The 16763-nt window shown below is 42.2% G+C and overlaps 1 protein-coding gene across 2 annotated transcripts in view; it reads left to right on the top strand.

The window, feature by feature from the left end:
* The window catches only part of HRH4 (histamine receptor H4), a 39392-nt gene extending 23443 nt beyond the window's left edge, over positions 1-15949 (top strand). For both annotated transcript variants that reach the window (XM_073006414.1, XM_007974424.3), the window contains exons 2-3: positions 3539-3702; positions 11881-15949. In XM_073006414.1, coding sequence (XP_072862515.1) covers positions 3571-3702; positions 11881-12696 — 948 coding nt within the window. In that variant the 5' untranslated portion in view covers positions 3539-3570 and the 3' untranslated portion in view covers positions 12697-15949. The remainder of the gene's footprint in view (positions 1-3538; positions 3703-11880) is intronic.
* Positions 15950-16763: the final 814 nt, after the last annotated feature.

Genomic DNA, 16763 nt, shown 5'->3' with positions numbered 1-16763 from the left:
ACTCTGGCTTTGATAACAAAGCCAGACTGTGTCAACAAACAAACAAAACAAAAAAGAAAGACATTTGAGCAAACAGAAGGCGCCCTTGGGGAAGAGCATTTCACGCCAAGGAACAGCAGGTGCGCAGGATCTGAGGCAGAAGGGTGGGTGGTGCATTGGAGGCCAGAAGGCGCTGGGGTGGAGTGACTGAGGGGTGAGAAGTAGGAGTGGGACTGGGAGGTGGGGCATATATTTGTTTTCTTTTACTTTTGTCTTAATCTTTTCAAGAAACTGGCTCTTGTTTACTTATCAGCTCCATTTCACCCAAAAACACAATTCCCGAATCGAAGGTGTAGAAACACTTCGGAGTAGGTATATTAGAGAAATAGTTCAGATTCAGTTTCTTTGCAACTCGTTCGGAATGAGCCACAGACATCTCTGTTGCTCAACAAGACAGAGGAACTGAGCATGACACAAGTACGGAAGCATTACCTAGAATGCCGGGTCCAGGAGGGCCTTACGAAAACCAAAGAAATATCCTAGAGCCTGTCTGCAGCTAACCACTGTTTCCAGCAGCTCCTAGGCTTTCGAACACACTCTTCCTCTTTTGTGTAAATGAGAAAGCGTGTGACAAAGAGTATTTACCTCCCACCCCCTGCCCTGAACTCTTAGTCAGTGGTGACTAGAATGCATTACTAGTATCTTTCTTCTTTCTTATTCTGTGGAAGAAATGAGTTCCAGTGTTGAAAATACTCATGTTGGGAACATTGGAAGCCACAACCGTGGGCTGAAATATAATAAATGTCTCTGTTTGGGGGATACTTTGATTTACCTCAAATGGACCTGGTGACCTACATTATTTTATTTATTTATTTATTTTGAGGCAGGGTCTCACTCTGTCGCCCAGACTGGAGTGCAGTGGTATGATCATGGCTCACTCCAGCCTTGACCTCCCTGGCTCAAGTGATCCTCCTGCCTCAACCTCCTGGTTAGCTGGAACTACAGGCATGTGCCACCATGTCCAGCTAATTTTTTTTTTTTTTTTTTTTTTTTTTTTTTTTTTTTTTGTAGAAATAGGATTTTGCCATGTTGCCCAGGCTGGTCTCCAACTCCTGGGCTCAAGTGATCTACCTGCCTCAGCCTTCCAAGGTGCTGGGATTATAGGCATGAGCCACCACTCTCAGCCAGTGACCTATTTTATACCACAGACATACACACACATACCCTGGAGATGAAAGACACCCTAAGGAAGTTTGCTTATCATTAAAAATATAATTGAAACATGAAACAAATAGGTTATTTGAACTACATATAAGAACTGACCACGCAACTCTTCATCTCTACAGTGTCTTGTCTTTCATTTTTGTATGTAACCTAGGGACAGAATACTAGGGTTTAGCACTGCCTTCCACTGGTTCTAAAACCACGCCATTATAGCCTCATGTGGTCTTGTTTTTGGAGAATGCAGGCTTTCCTTCTTCCTTCCCTTTTCCTTTATCTTTACTATTCTTAATAATAGACTAATTTAGTTCTCATAAAAAAATGGGAATTCCTGGAAGTATCTGATACATTTGAAGTGACTCAACAAAGTAAGATTTCATCTGAGCTTCCACTTAATAGATCATATTCTTAGCAACTAATCACACTTGTCTGAAATGCGAATGCAATTAAAAACCCCTAAAAGCTAAAGGAAAGGGAACCTCGTTTCGTCACTTTTCAGTTAAGCAGTTTCTGTGCTGGGCTGAATCACTGTGATAGAGCTTATCTATTTGTTCACACAGCGAAGAGTTGTAGGTAAAGTCAGAGGTTCTGATATCACAATCCCTGGTTTCACATGCAATCTTCTCCACTTGCTAGCTGAGTGGACCTTGGTCTAATTTTCTCTTTTCTGAGCTTCAGGTTCTTTAACTGTTAACTCAGCATGGTCCCTTCCTCACAAACTTTCTATGAAGATGAAATGAGGTAACATTTGCAATGCACACAGCACAGGGTCTACCACATGGTAATTGTATAAAACATATTAGCTGTTATTAATTTAAGTGAAATGTACAAGTCATTGGCCAACTCTAGAGGTTGCAGGAAATACGAACATTGATTTGTGATACGGCCCTCATCCTCAGGAGAGACAGACAAAAAAGATGACTATGATATAAAAGTAGAATGTGGTTAATGCATGAGAGAGGGAAAGATGAGCAAAGAACCAGGAAAGTGCAGAGGACAGAGGGGTCACTTCTACTGAGGAAGCTCCAAGAAAGAGGACATGGAGGAGGTCACTTTTTGGCCTCAGTGAAAAATAAGAAGGAAGTGAATTGACTTTTTACTTATTTTTTATTTTTTTGAGACAGAGTCTTGCTCTGTCACCCAGGATGGAGCTCAGTGGCACAATCTCAGTTGACTGCAACCTCCACCTCCCGGGTTCAAGTGATTCTACTGCCTCAGCCTCCAGAATGGCTGGGATTACAGGCGTGTGCCACCACGCCCAGCTAATTTTTGTATTTTTAGTAGAGATGAGGTTTCACCATGTTGGGCAGGCCGGTCTTGAACTCCTGACCTCAGGTGATCCACCCACCTCAGCCTCCCAAAGGGCTGGGACTACAGGTGTGGGCCACCATGCCTGGCTTGAATTGACTTTTTAGTAGAAGACAGGTGGACATTTTAGGAAGTAAGAATGATGTTGGCAGAGAAAAAAGAGATGTGAAAATGTGCCATATGTTTGGGAGAAGGGTGGTCCATCCTGTTTGGGTTAGAGCATGAAAAAAGTACAGATGATTTATGCTGCCTATGGCTAGAAATACAAGACCTGTACTTAATTTGGAAAGTGGAAAGGAGCCATTGAAAGTACAGTCACCCCTTGGTGTCTGTGGGGGTTTGTTCCAGGACTCCCCTTAGATAGCAGAATCCAAGAAAGCTGAAGTCCCTGATATAAAATGCTGTAGTATTTCCATATAACCTATGCACATCCCCCCATATGCTTTATTATTATTATTTTTAATAATAGAGATGGGGTTTCATCATGTTGCCCAGGCCAGTTTCGAACTCCCGCCCTCAAGTGATCTGCCCACCTTGGTCTCTCAAAGTGCTGGGATTACAGGCATGAGCTACCCCTCCCGGCCCTTCCCGTATACTTTAAATCATCAGTAGATTATGTATAATACCAAAGACAATGTGAATGCTATGTAAATAGTTGTTATACCGTATTGTTTAGAGAATAATGACCAGAAGTCATTACCATTAGTCAAAGTCTATACGTGTCCGGTACAGATGCACTTTTTTTCCAAATATTTTCTGTCCGTGGTTGGTTGAATCCACAGATGTAGAATTCACGGATAAGGAGGGCCTGCTGTGCAACGTTCATGACCCCTCTTATAAAAATGGCATTTAAGGAGTGTGTAGAAAATCAGTCCTGAGCTACTTGATGAAGTACCATGAATTTTTAAATTACAGCCAAAGCATTTGTAGTGAATTCAGATATGTCATGGTGTTGTGTAGCCATTAAAACATGCCCATTTGTGTTCATTGATGTGTGCTATTTTTTTACATTTATGTTTTCCTTGTGCAGGTGTGATCTCCATTCCTCTGTACATCCCTCACATGCTGTTCGAATGGGATTTTGGAAAGGGAATCTGTGTATTTTGGCTCACTACTGACTATCTTTTATGTACAGCATCTGTATACAACATTGTCCTCATCAGCTATGATCGATACCTGTCAGTCTCAAACGCTGTAAGTCAAAACATTAATTTATCCCCCTTGGAAGATTGTGTGAATGTACATATGGGTCCCCAGGCAAAAATTCTTTTAAGCCTAATGTTTAATTGAATCGACAGGCCTTAGAGGAGCCCTATCCTTTTGTTGTCTGGCATAGAGTTCTTGCCGGTTGTTAGTTGTGTAATTTGGATAATTCACTCACCTATGTGCCACTAAAATGGGAAGGAATCAAAGAAAACCCAAGGCAAGTTGTCTCCACTGGTATATTGAGTCTATAGTAGACTGGATAGACACGACATTCATGACAGGTTTATGGGTTCTACTCCACAGACATATTGAGACCTGAATCTATTCCTCGGAATAGAACTTGGAGGGCAGTAGAAAGAATGCCATACTTTGAAATGTGATGAGAAAATCAATTCTGAATGGCCAAAGGAAAAGACAGTATATAGGGAAGCTACAGTTTACACAGTGGGACCAGCCAGAAAGATCAAGTTCTCGTGCCATTTTAGAACCTGTGCCAAGAAAGCTGGAACTTACTCAAGATTTGGAATAGCCTCATCTGCGAGTTAGTGGAAATTCTTAAGTCATACTAAATTTCTCAGCAATGGATCAAAAGACAAAATAAGGTTGAAGTAAGGATAAGGGGGCCACAGAAATATGGGGCAGTGATCTGAAACCTTTGAGGCCTAGATGGGAAACTTCCTTCACTCCCGTCTCAGGGACCCAGCTCTTTGGGGGACTGCTGTGTGACAGGCATTTTGCTAAGTCCTGGGATACAGAAGTGAATATGCAGAGTTTCTATTTTATTTTTCTTTCCAACTTTTGTTTTGGCTTCAGGGGGTACGTGTGCAGGTTTGTTATGTGAGTATGAGTAAGCTGAGTGTCACGGGGGTGTTGGTGTAGAGATTTTTTTGTCACCAGGGTAATGAGCATAGTATCTGATCGGTAGTTTTTTGATCCTCTCCCTCCTCCCACCCACCACCCTCAGGTAGGCCCCGGTATCTGTTGTTTCTTTTTTTATGTGAGTCTCTATTTTTGATGAGCATAGTCATCTACATGGAGGCAGATCCAGGAACAAGTCGGTTCAGTACAATGGACTAAGTGCTGTCCTGGGGTGTTGAGAGGACAGTGACAGCTCTAGCTTGGGACGATTGTGCAGCTGGAGGTTGACAGAATTGGAAGGTGTATTAGATCAGGCAAAGATAAACTGCTGTGACAAAGAGTCTCCAAAATGTGGAGGCTTAAGCAAGATAAAAGTTTATTTTCCTCTCACATAACAGTCCATGAAAGAGTGGATTCTCTGCTCCAGGAACTCACCCAGGAACGCTGCTGGCAGGTGGCTCTGCACCCTTTAGGGCAGGGACTGGCAAACCTTCGTGATCAAGAGCCAGACAGCAAATAATTTTGGCTTTGTAGAACCTACTGTTTCTGTTGCAACTGCTCAAATATACCATTGTAGCCCCCAAACAGCCATAGATGATATATAAAAAAATGTGCTTGGCTTTGTTCCAATAAAACTTTATTTGCCCAAACAGGTGGTGGGCCACATTTCTTTCTTTTTTTTTTTTTTTTGAGATGGGGTCTCGCTGTGCCACCCAGGCTGGAGTGCAATGGCATGATCTTGTCTCACTGCACTGCAACATCTGCCTCCCAGGTTCAAGTGATCCTCCTGCCTCAGCCTCCTGAGTAGCTGGGATTATAGGCATGCAACACCATGCCTGGCTAATTTTTGTGTTTTTAGTAGAGATGGGGTTTCACCGTGTTGGCCAGGCTGATTTTGTGCTCCTGATCTCAGGTGATCCACTCGCCTCTGCCTCCCAAAGTGCTGGGATTACAGGCATGAGCCACTGCGCCTAGCCCATATTTGTTTCACGGACAGTAGTTTTCTGGCCTCTGCTGTAGGCCATTCTCCTCCTCTGCATTGTCAAAGTCAGGTTGTTGTCATACTAGGTTCTGGACAGGAAGGAGAAAGGGAAGAAGTCCAGAGCAAGGGATTTTTTTATTTTTTTTTAACCAAGTAGTGCAGAGTCACACAGTCATTTCCACTTACATGTTATTGGTGGAACTTAGTCACATGGTCCCATCTCGCCACAAAGGAAGCTGGGAAACTGTAGTTGAGCCACCACATAGGAAGGAGGGGAGAATGGATGTAGGAGGACAGCCAGCTATGTCTCCCCCTTAGCATCGCATACTTCATTGGCACCAGGGTCCACCACAGTTTGTATTGTCTGTGGAGAGTGCAGATCAGCTTGGATTAACAATTCAAATGCCTATAGTCTCATATTTTTCAATCTGCTGGCCTTGACCCATTATTGATTTATGAAATCAATTTAGTGGGTTGTGACCTTTTTTTTTCAATGAAAAAAATATGGAATGAAACAGAATAGAACAGCTGGGCATGGTGACTCACTTCTGTAATCCCAGCACTTTGGGAGGCCAAGGTAAGTGAATCTCTTGAGGTCAGGAGTTCGAGACCAGCCTGGCCAATATGGTGAAACCCCGCTTTCACGCATGTCCTTGTGAAGAGACCACCAAAAAGCTTTGTGTGAGCAATTAAGCTTTTTAATCACCTGGGTGCAGGCGGGTTAAGTCTGAAAAGAGAGTCAGGGAAGGAAGATAGGTGTGGGGCCGTTTTATAGGATTTGGGTAGGTAGTGGAAAATTACAGTCAAAGGGGGTTGTTCTCTGGCTGGCAGGGATGGGGGTCACAAGGTGCTCAGTGGGGGAGCTTTTGAACCAGGATGAGCCAGGAGAAGGAATTTCACAAGGTAATACCATCAGTTAAGGCAGGAACAGGTCATTTTCACTTCTTTTGTGGTTCTTATGTTACTTCAGGCCATCTGGATGAATACATACAGGCTTGGGCTCAGAGGCCTGACACCCACCTCTACTAAAAATACAAAAAAATTAGCCAGGCGTGGTGGCGCTTGCCTGTAATCCCAGCTACTTGGGAGGCTGAGGAAGGAGAATTGCTTGAACTTGGGAGGCGGAGGTTGCAGTGAGCTGAGATTGTGCCATTGCACTCCAGCCTGGGTGTCGCAGCAAGACTCCATCTCAAAAAAAAAAAAAAAAAGAAAGGGAATAGAACAAAATAAAAAATTAGAAAACATCAGAGTATCTTGCACATAATAAAAGTAAATACTGTTTTGTGAATACTTTTGTCTGTGTGCTTGGTTATGATATACAATATTATTTTACTTTAGATCACAGTCAAGTATTTGAAAAATAATGCTCTAATTCAGAATCTTTTCCATTTATACTCTCAAATTTTTCTTTCTTTCTGGGTTAACATTTCTTTTTAATCTCCTCTGGATGTTCCTAGGGCTTCCTTCTCTGGATGTTCCAGCTTTTGAATTTACTCTCAGGTTTGTGGGCAGAAAAGGGACATCTTACCCAGTTGGGAAAACTGTTTAGAGGTTACAGACAGATGAGGGATGATGCCCAGAGGGAATGTAGACTTTCTTTTTGTTTTTTGTTTTTATTTTTATTTTTTTATTTCTTTGAGACAGAGTCTGGCTCTGTCGCCCAGGCTGGAGTGCAGTGGCACGATCTCGGCTCAGTGCAAACTCTGCCTCCCAGGTTCAAGCCATTCTTGGACCTCAGCCTTCTGGGTAGCTGGGATTACAGGCGCATGCCACCACGCTTGGCTACTTTTTGTATTTTTAGTAGAGATCTGGTTTTGCCATGTTGGCCAGGGTGATTTCGAACTCCTGACCTCAAGTGATCCGCCCCCGTCTGCCTCTCAAAGTTCTAAGATTACAGACATGAGTCACCATGCCTGGCCTGTTTTTTGTTTTTAAATCCTACTCTTGCCTCCAGTAATTCCCCTGGCAATTCAGGCTGTAAACTTGGTGAGGGATGTGTTGGCTAGATCCTGGGTCCCCAGTGCACAGCACAGAGTAGAATACATAGGTTTCCACAAGTGAATGTATGGATGCTGGCACGGGTGCTCAGGTAGACCTTGTACCTCTGTTGGCGAATAGTTCAAATGCAGCCATGTGAAAACAGAAGGAAGCCTTCAAAGACCACTGGGATCCCATAGAAGCAGCAGTGGGGAAGCTGAACTCTTACTGTAGCTGAAAGTACAGGAGACAGTGTGATAGGGGAAAGGGATGGGTGGCCTGAGGAATGGAAATCTGACAATAATCTGGAAAAGAAAAGCCCAGTGCAGGTGGAGCACATGATTACAGTTCTCAGAGAGGTTTTCTGGAGGGGCAGATTCCGTGTGGCTGAAGTCAGAGTTGGGTGGGGAAGAACAGCAGGGCTTCATGGTAGCTAGAGGGAATGGGAATTAAAATGTACAAAAATGGTTTGGTGCAGTCGGTCGCTCACGCCTGTAATCCCAGGGCTTTGGAAGGCTGAGGCTGGCAGATCACTTGAGGTCAGGAGTTCAAGACCAGCCTGGCCAACATGGCAAAACAAAGTCTCTACTAAAAATACAAAAATTAGCCGGGCATGGTGGCGGGCGCCTGTAATCCCAGCTACTCAGGAGGCTGAGGCAGGAGAATCATTTGAACTGAGGAGGCGGAGGCTGCAGTGAGCCAAGGTTGCACCACTGTACTCCAGTCTAGGCAACAGAGTGAGACTCTGTCTCGGGGGGGAAAAAAAAAGTATACAGAAATAAGATAGTAAAAGAAGGGTATTTCTTTACCTGCAAATGAAGAAAGAAACTTGACAATAAAATCAAGACCACAGGAAATCTCATTGCTGGGAGACTCACTGGGGCACTGTGTTTGTTTGCTAGGGCTACCATAACAGGACCACAAACTGGGTTGCTGAAAACAACAGGAATTTATTGTGTCACGGTTCTGGAGACTAGACATTTGAAATCAAGGTGCCGACAGGGCCATCCTTTCTCGGAAGGCTCCAGGACATCTTGCTCTGTGCCGGTCTTTTAGTGTTGCCGGCAACCCCTGGCATTCCTTGGCTTGTAGGTGCGTCCCTCCAGTCTTTACCTCTGTTGTAACATGGTGTTGTCTCCCTGGGTCTGTGTCTGTGTCTTTGTTTTCTTATGAGGACATATCGGATAGGGTGACCCCTAATTCAGTATGACCTCATCTTAACTGGATTACGTCTGCAAACACCGTATTTCCAAATACAGTCACGTTCACAGGTACTGAGGGGTTTAGGACTTCACCATACCTTTTTGTGGGACATAATGTAACCCACAACAGGCCCTTAAAATGGTCCTGAAATCCATCTCATTACTAACACTAACAAGTTCTAGTAGGCCACTTGGCCTCGCCAAAAAAACCTGATTGACAGAAGGTGTGGATATTTTATACAGGCGGGAAAAAAGTAGGGTAAGAGACAGTGTCCTGAATAATGGGCATATTCTGTAGTGGGCAAGAGCTAGGCCACTGCGGGATTTCAGGGACACCACTCCAGCAGCCTGGGTCCGGATTCAAGCAATGCTTGAACTGTCTATCTTACAAAAATGCTCCCTGGAGATGCGGAGATCAGCATCCTCTTCACAGCTCCTTGGCTGTCCATTATCTCAATTGACCTTATGCATAATGGAAGAGAGATCTCTTTCCAGCATATTGTGTTATATCATTACCAAGGCTGAGCAGAGCAATTAAACACTAAATGCAGCTTTAGGACCATCTGGGTATTGTTACCATCTTCATAATCATTAGATTTAGTGCAAGAGATGTATTAATTAGTGGCACAGGAAGCAGAAGGCAAAAAAAAAAAAAGTTCATCGCATGTGAGAGCTTGTGGCCAGCACCATATGCATTTTAGCTTAGCCTCAGAAATACCAGCAATTTGAGAGAAAAAACAACAACAACAACACAACAAATCCACCTCCCTACAGTAAACAAAAAACAAAACAAAAAAAACTTAGTGTTTTTATTTTTAAATTATCAACTAGCCTTTTTTTTTTTTTTTTTTTTTTTTACCTCCAGCCAATAGAGGTCTTCTCAGCATATATGATCCATTAAGGAAAGAGTGCTGGGCAATGCTGCACCCCTTTAAAACCTGAGAAACCACTGTAGAACGAGACTTAAAATTTTCAGAAAAAATATGAAACAAGAGGTAGAAAAAAGGAAGCATGTTCCAATTTCATGGATAGATTCATTTTTTTTTTTTGCCTGTGAGTGAGGAAATCAGAGAAACATGGAACATGAGAGCTGAAAGGAACCTTGGAACCTTACTGATTTTTTTTTTTTTTTTTTTTTTTGAGACAGAGTCTCGCTCTGTCATGAGACTGGAGTGCAGTGCCTCTATCTCAGCTCACTGCAACCTCTCCCTCCCTGGTTCAAGCTATTCTTGTGCCTCAGCCTCCTGAGAGCTGGGACTATAGGTGCGAGCCACCATGCCTGGCTAATTTTTGTATTTTTAGTGGAGACGGGGTTCCACGATGTTGGCCAGGATGGTCTCGATTTCCTGACCTCGTGATCCGCCCAAAGTGCTGGGATTATAGGCGTGAGCCACTTCACTGGGTCGAAACCTTTCTAATTTAAATGAGGTTCAGAGAGGTTGTCTGTTCCAAGTCACCTTAAAGAGTTCCTTATCCCTCATATAGAGTGATTGGTCTTAGGGGTCTTTAGATTGAGAAGACATTATTAAAGATTTCAGGATTGACATAAGGATTGCGGGTCCTGTGGTGGGAGGGCAGTCCTCACTCACAGAATCTCATTTTCCTTTATAGAAGCCTGTCCTTGTGACCAAGGGGAGTTAGAATATTCTTCATCCTTAAAAAAGATGGTGGCACCAGCCACAGTTGTGTCTCTCAAAGTGGCTGGTCATCACAGCCTTGACATTGTATTTGTCAGGCGGAAACACACAAAGAAGTGACGTGCACGGGCTAGGTGGGCTCATATTTATAATCACAGCACTTTGAGAGGCTAAGACAGGAGGATCACTTGAATCTAGGAGTTTGAGACCAGCATGGACAACATAGTGAGGCATTATCTCTACAAATAACACAAAAATTTAGCTGGGTGTGGTGGTGTACATCTGTGGTCCTAGCCACTTGGGAGGCTGAAGCAGGAGGATCACTTGAGCCTCGGCAGTCAAGGCTGCAGTGAGCTGTGATTGTGCCACTGCACTGCAGCCTGGGCAACAGAACGAGACCCTGTCACAAACGAACGAACACCAAGAAGTGACTTGGTAATGCTTAATAGCAATGCAGTATTTATCTGCAACAGGTTTAAAATTCTTTTTTGGGCTGGGTGCGGTAGCTCAAACCTGTAATCCCAGCACTTTGGGAGGCTGAGGTGGGCAGATCAGCGGAGGTCAGGAGTTTGAGACCAGCCTGGTCAACATGGTGAAACCCCATCTCTACTAAAAATACAAAAATTAGCTGGGCGTGTTAGTGGACACCTGTAACCCCAGCTATTCAAGGGGCTGAGGCAGGAGAATTGCTTGAACCTGGAAAGTGGTGGTTGCAGTGAGCTGAGATTGAGCCATTGCACTCCGACCTGGGCGACAAGAGTGAGACTCCGTCTCAAAAAAATAAAATAAAATAAAAACTAAAAAAAAAAGTCTTTTTGTCTGTGCTTAATCTTCTTGGTAGTGATGAGAGTCCTTTCTCTTTCTTTTTCTACCTTGAAGTCTCAGCAAAAACCACAGAGTAGATTCTTTCTATGTATTGGAATCAGATAAGGCAAGGGCTTTCAAACTTTTTTGACTGTGACTACAGTGAGAAATGCATTTGGTGCTGTGATTCAGAGGAACTGCATTTCTCTTGAAATATATGTATCTCTATTCCCAAAGACATATTGCTTTATTTGATGAAACATCATTAAAGAACACCTACCCTCACTATATGTGATGCACTCTGACATCAACTATTCTATTTCATTAAAAAGATCTGGCCATGCTCAGCCTGCAGATTGAGCAATACTGTGGTAAGGTGCGCCCAACTTCAGTTGTTTGACATTCAGATTAGTGTCAGTTAGGAAAACCTGCTTTCTTATTTTACACATTGGCTTTGACATTTGCTATAGCATCAGGGATTTAACCTTGAAGGTTACAGTCTTCTCCTCTTGAAACCCATTAAGAAAGTCTGCATCTTGGCCCAGGCTCCTCTGAAGTCAAACCCTCTGTCCTGGTCCACATCATGATACCCAGATTAGTTAATGTCTCCATCCTTTGCACATCCCTGAAATTTCTAAGGACTTGTGAGATACTTTATGCATCCCATATACATTCATTATATTGAAAATAATTTGGTCTCTTCTAGGTGTCTTATAGAACTCAACATACTGGGATCTTGAAGATTGTCACTCTGATGGTGGCCGTTTGGGTGCTGGCCTTCTTAGTGAATGGGCCAATGATTCTAGTTTCAGAGACTTGGAAGGATGAAGGTAGTGAATGTGAACCTGGATTTTTTTCGGAATGGTACATCCTTGCCATCACATCATTCTTGGAGTTCCTGATCCCAGTCATCTTAGTTGCTTATTTCAACACGAATATTTATTGGAGCCTGTGGAAGCGTGATCATCTCAGTAGGTGCCAAAGCCATCCTGGACCGACTGCTGTCTCTTCCAACATCTGTGGACAGTCATTCAGATGTGGACTCTCTTCAAGGGGATCTCTTTCTGCATCGACAGAAATGCCTGTGTCCCTTCATTCAGAGAGACAGAGGAGAAAGAGCAGTCTCATGTATTCCTTAAGAACCAAGATGAATAGCAATAGAATTGCTTCCAAAATGGGTTCCTTCTCCCAATCAGATCCTGTAGCTCTTCACCAAAGGGAGCATGCTGAACTGCTTAGAGCCAGGAGATTAGCCAAGTCACTGGCCATTCTCTTAGGAGTTTTTGCTGTTTGCTGGGCTCCGTATTCTCTGTTCACAATTGTTCTTTCATTTTACTCCTCAGAGACAGGTCCTAAATCAGTTTGGTACAGAATTGCATTTTGGCTTCAGTGGTTCAATTCCTTTGTCAATCCCCTTTTGTATCCATTGTGTCACAAGCGCTTTCAAAAGGCTTTCTTGAAAATATTTTGTATAAAAAAGCAACCTCTACCATCACCACACAATCGGTCAGTATCTTCTTAAAGACAATTTTCTCACTTCTGTAAATTTTAGTCTCAATCTCACCTAAATGGATTAGGTCTGCCCTTTATCTTGCCCTTTTCATTCTACCAACAGATCTGCACTTTGAAGTCAATGGAAAATTACTCCAGTGAATAATAGCAGTATAATTATGACTTGATAATATTTTTATAAACTTGTAGTCATAATAGTACTATATTCTTCTTAGTCTTCACCTCTTCCTTGTCTTTTAGATCTTTATATCATGCTGATTACAAAAATCCAGTTTTGTTTTCTATGTTCCATGTATAATACAATCTTAAGTGAATTTCTCTTTTTTATTTTATAGTAACAGAAACTTACCCAGTTTGAAAATCATTCCCTAAAGCATGCAATAGGAAAAAGAACTTCCTGGCTGGTACTGCCCAACTCTGTTCTGATCAGTGGGTGGGTGAGGTAGGGTTTGAGTTGGCAAGAGCAGGGAAGGGGGATGTGCCAGGTGAGCTCCTGTGTGTATCCAGATTTTATATTCCTAATCCCAGTAAGGAAGAAAGCGTAGCATGGGAGAGGAAAGAGTTGATGACGGCAGCTCTCAAAGGTCCTCAGTAAAGTTATTTTGGAGGCCCTGATGGTCACAGGATCAGAAGGCAAGGGATAGGCAATTGTCACCAATGGTTGAAAGTATGGCTTGTCCCATTTCTTCCTGTTCTCTTCTTCCAGCTTCCACATCAGCTTCCTTTTGTGAGAAAATATGGACTACATGATTTAACTAGATAGACCTTGTGTACAGTCACTAAACTAGTAGATGTCAATAATTATTATTTTTAAAAAATTTTATTTGTTGACTGGTCATGGTGGCTCACGCCTATAATCCCAGCACTTTGGGAGGCCAAGACAGGTGGATCATGAGGTCAGGAGATCTGGACCATCCTGGCCAACATGGTGAAACCCCATCTCTACTAAACTACAAAAAATTGGGTGGGTGTGGTGCTGCATGCCTGTAGTCCCAGCTACTCGGGAGGCTGAGGCAGGGGAATCGCTTGAATCTGGGAGGCAGAGGTTGCCAGCCTGGCGACAGAGCAAGACTTTGTCTAAAAAGAAAACAAAACAAAACTATTTGTTTAAAACAGCATACAGCATCTTGCTCTGTCTCCCAGGCTGGAGTGTAGCAATGCAATCATAGCTCACTGTGGCCTTGAACTTCTTGGCTCAAGCAATCCTCCTGCCTCGGCCTCCCAAGTATGTAGGACTACAGGTACTCGCCACCACACCTGGATAATTAAAAAAATATTTTTGTAGAGATGAAGTCTCACTGTGTTGCCCAGGTTGGATGTCAATAATTATTAAAAAAAAATTTTTTTTTTTAAGTTTTTTTGAGACAGACTCTTGCTCTGTCACCCAGGCTGGAGTGCAGTAGCGTGATCAGGGGTCACTGCAATCTCTGCCTCCCAGGTTCAAGCAATTCTTGTGCCTAAGCCACCTGAGTAGCTGGGATTACAGGTGCATGCCACCATGCCTGGCTAATTTTGGTATTTTTAGTAGAGATGAGGTTTTGCCATGTTGGCCAAGCTGGAATTTTTTTTTTTTTATTTTGATAAGACAGGGTCTTGCCATGTTGGTCAGCCTGGTCTCAAACTCCTGGGCTGAAAGAACCCTCCCACCTTGGCCTCCCAAAGTGCCTGGATTATGGGCACAAACCACCACAATAATTATTGCCTGGATGTCAATTATTATTTTAAAATGTTGTTGTATTTATTTAATGTTTTTAATGCATGTGCCCAATATTTTACATTGCACTGCTCAGAGATATTCCTTTATTATGTAGTTAGTATAGATTATACTTTACAGATGATTCACATTTTATTAGTTTGGTAATGTTTTGTCCTTTTTAAAAATTTTCTTTTGAGATGGGGTCTTGCTCTATTGCCCATGCAGGAGTGCAGTGGCATGCTCTCAGCTCACTGCAGCCTTGACTGCCTGGGCTCCAGCAATCCTCCTACTTCAGCCTCCGGAGTAGCTAGGACCATAGGCACTTGCCACGACACCCCACTAAAAAAATTTTAAATTGTTCTCTTTCTTGTAATGTTCTCTGCCTGTCTTTGTCACAAAATTTCATTTTTCTCATAGTTAATTTTATCTCTCCAATAAGATGTTAATGGTTTTTCTTTTATAACTTTGCAGTTCTTACACCGTTTAGTCATTTTCATGTTTCTTAGAAACTTTAAACCTTTGATTAACTTCAAACATTAAAAGACAAAAGTCTTTTAAGTGCATGAGTGTTTAGAAATGTACATAATGTTTATATACCCTTATGCCTTATTAAAGTTCAATATGAGAAATATGTGTTTAACGTTCAATAATAATTTGAAAAATTTGAGAAGTAAACTCTCATAAATGCACACATTTTTATAAACTTGCTACTTGTGTGCTGTTGATTTTAACATTTATATAAATTACTAGTTGTGGATTTCAAGTGATCACTGGGGGCTTGAACGTTCATGGAATGGAGTGGTCCTGTGAAAACGTTTCCCAGTTGAACCTCAGGGGGTGCATGCCCAACAATTCACATGTATTTTCTAAAGTATTTATAAAATAGAATATATATTGTATTTCATTCCATCTAAGATGCTGTCAAGATAAGACATATTGTTATTTTATTTACTATATTAGTCTGTTTTCACACTGCTGATAAAGGCATACTCAAGACTGGGAAGAAAAAGAGGTTTAATGGACTCACAGCTCCACATGGCTGGGGAGGCCTCACAATCATGGTGGAAGGCAAGGAGGAGCAAGTCACTTCTTACATGGATGGCGGCAGGCAAGGAGAGAGAGCTTGTGCAGGGAAACTCCCATTTTTAAAACCATTGGATCTTGTGAGACTGTTTCACTATCACCAGAACAGCACAGAAAAGACCCACTGCCATAATCCAATCACCTCCCATCTGGTTCCTCCCACAACACATGGGAATTATGGGAGTTACAATTCAAGATGAGATTTGGGTGGGGACACAGCCAAACCATCTCATTTACCATTATGAAAGAGAAAATGCTGCAAATTGTCTGATATAACACTTTAAAAAAATCACATTGACAGTAAGCTTCATTCTGATTTTAGAGTTGAAATGTGGACAATCTGCATCTTAGAAGTGATGAAGTATGATGTGTGTGTGATAAGTGAACTGAATGTGGCTAATCCTCTATGAAACAAGAGTTTGAAAAATAAATCCTATGATGGTACATGCATATATATATTCATTAAACAAGTGTTTATTGAAGGTCTATCATGTATTGGCTATTTATTGTAAAGATGCCTGTGAACCATGCCAATAGGGTTTAGATTCTCCAGGAACAGGAATTTTTCTTTGGGGTTCTCTTAGTACACCACCAGGCACTCCATAGATGCTCAGTAGATGCTTACTGAAAAGGCATACATGAGGCATTTTCATTCAAACAGAAGGTGAATCCTAGCTTTAGAATTCAAGTATTTAAAATTTGCACTAGAGGAACTTCAGAATATTTTTTCCATTATAATAAAAGTAATGTGTACTTATTGTAAGAAGAAGAGACAATACTAAAACAATTCCCATATACAGAGAATAGCCATAATTATTAGTTTGGTGAATGTATTAGTCTGTTCTAGCATTGCTATAAAGAACTACCTGAGACTGGGTAATTTATAAAGAAAAGAGGTTTAATTGACTCACAGGTTGGCAGGCTGTACAGGAAGCATGTCTGGGAGGCCTCAGGAAGCTTATAATCATGGCAGAAGGTGGAGAGGAAGCAGGCATGTCTTACATGGCTAGAGCAGGAGGAAGAGAGAGAAGGGGGAGGTGACACACATTTTTAAACAACCAGGTCTGTTGAGAACTCACTATCATGAGACCAGCAAGGGGGAATCTGCCTCCATCATCCAATCACCACCAGGCCTCTCCTCCAACATGGGGGATTAAAATTTGAGGTGACATTTGGGCGGGGACATAAATCCAAACCATATCAGTGTGGATGTTTCTAAAGGAAAAAAAAAAAAAGGTAATCTCATTTTTTGAAAATATGTATTTGAATATGTAAATTTCTAAAGATATCTTCAGGCA

Source organism: Chlorocebus sabaeus, chromosome 18 (assembly GCF_047675955.1).
Source record: "Chlorocebus sabaeus isolate Y175 chromosome 18, mChlSab1.0.hap1, whole genome shotgun sequence".
In the NCBI taxonomy this organism is placed as follows: Eukaryota; Metazoa; Chordata; class Mammalia; order Primates; family Cercopithecidae; genus Chlorocebus; species Chlorocebus sabaeus.
This window is presented reverse-complemented; position numbering and strand designations above follow the sequence as displayed.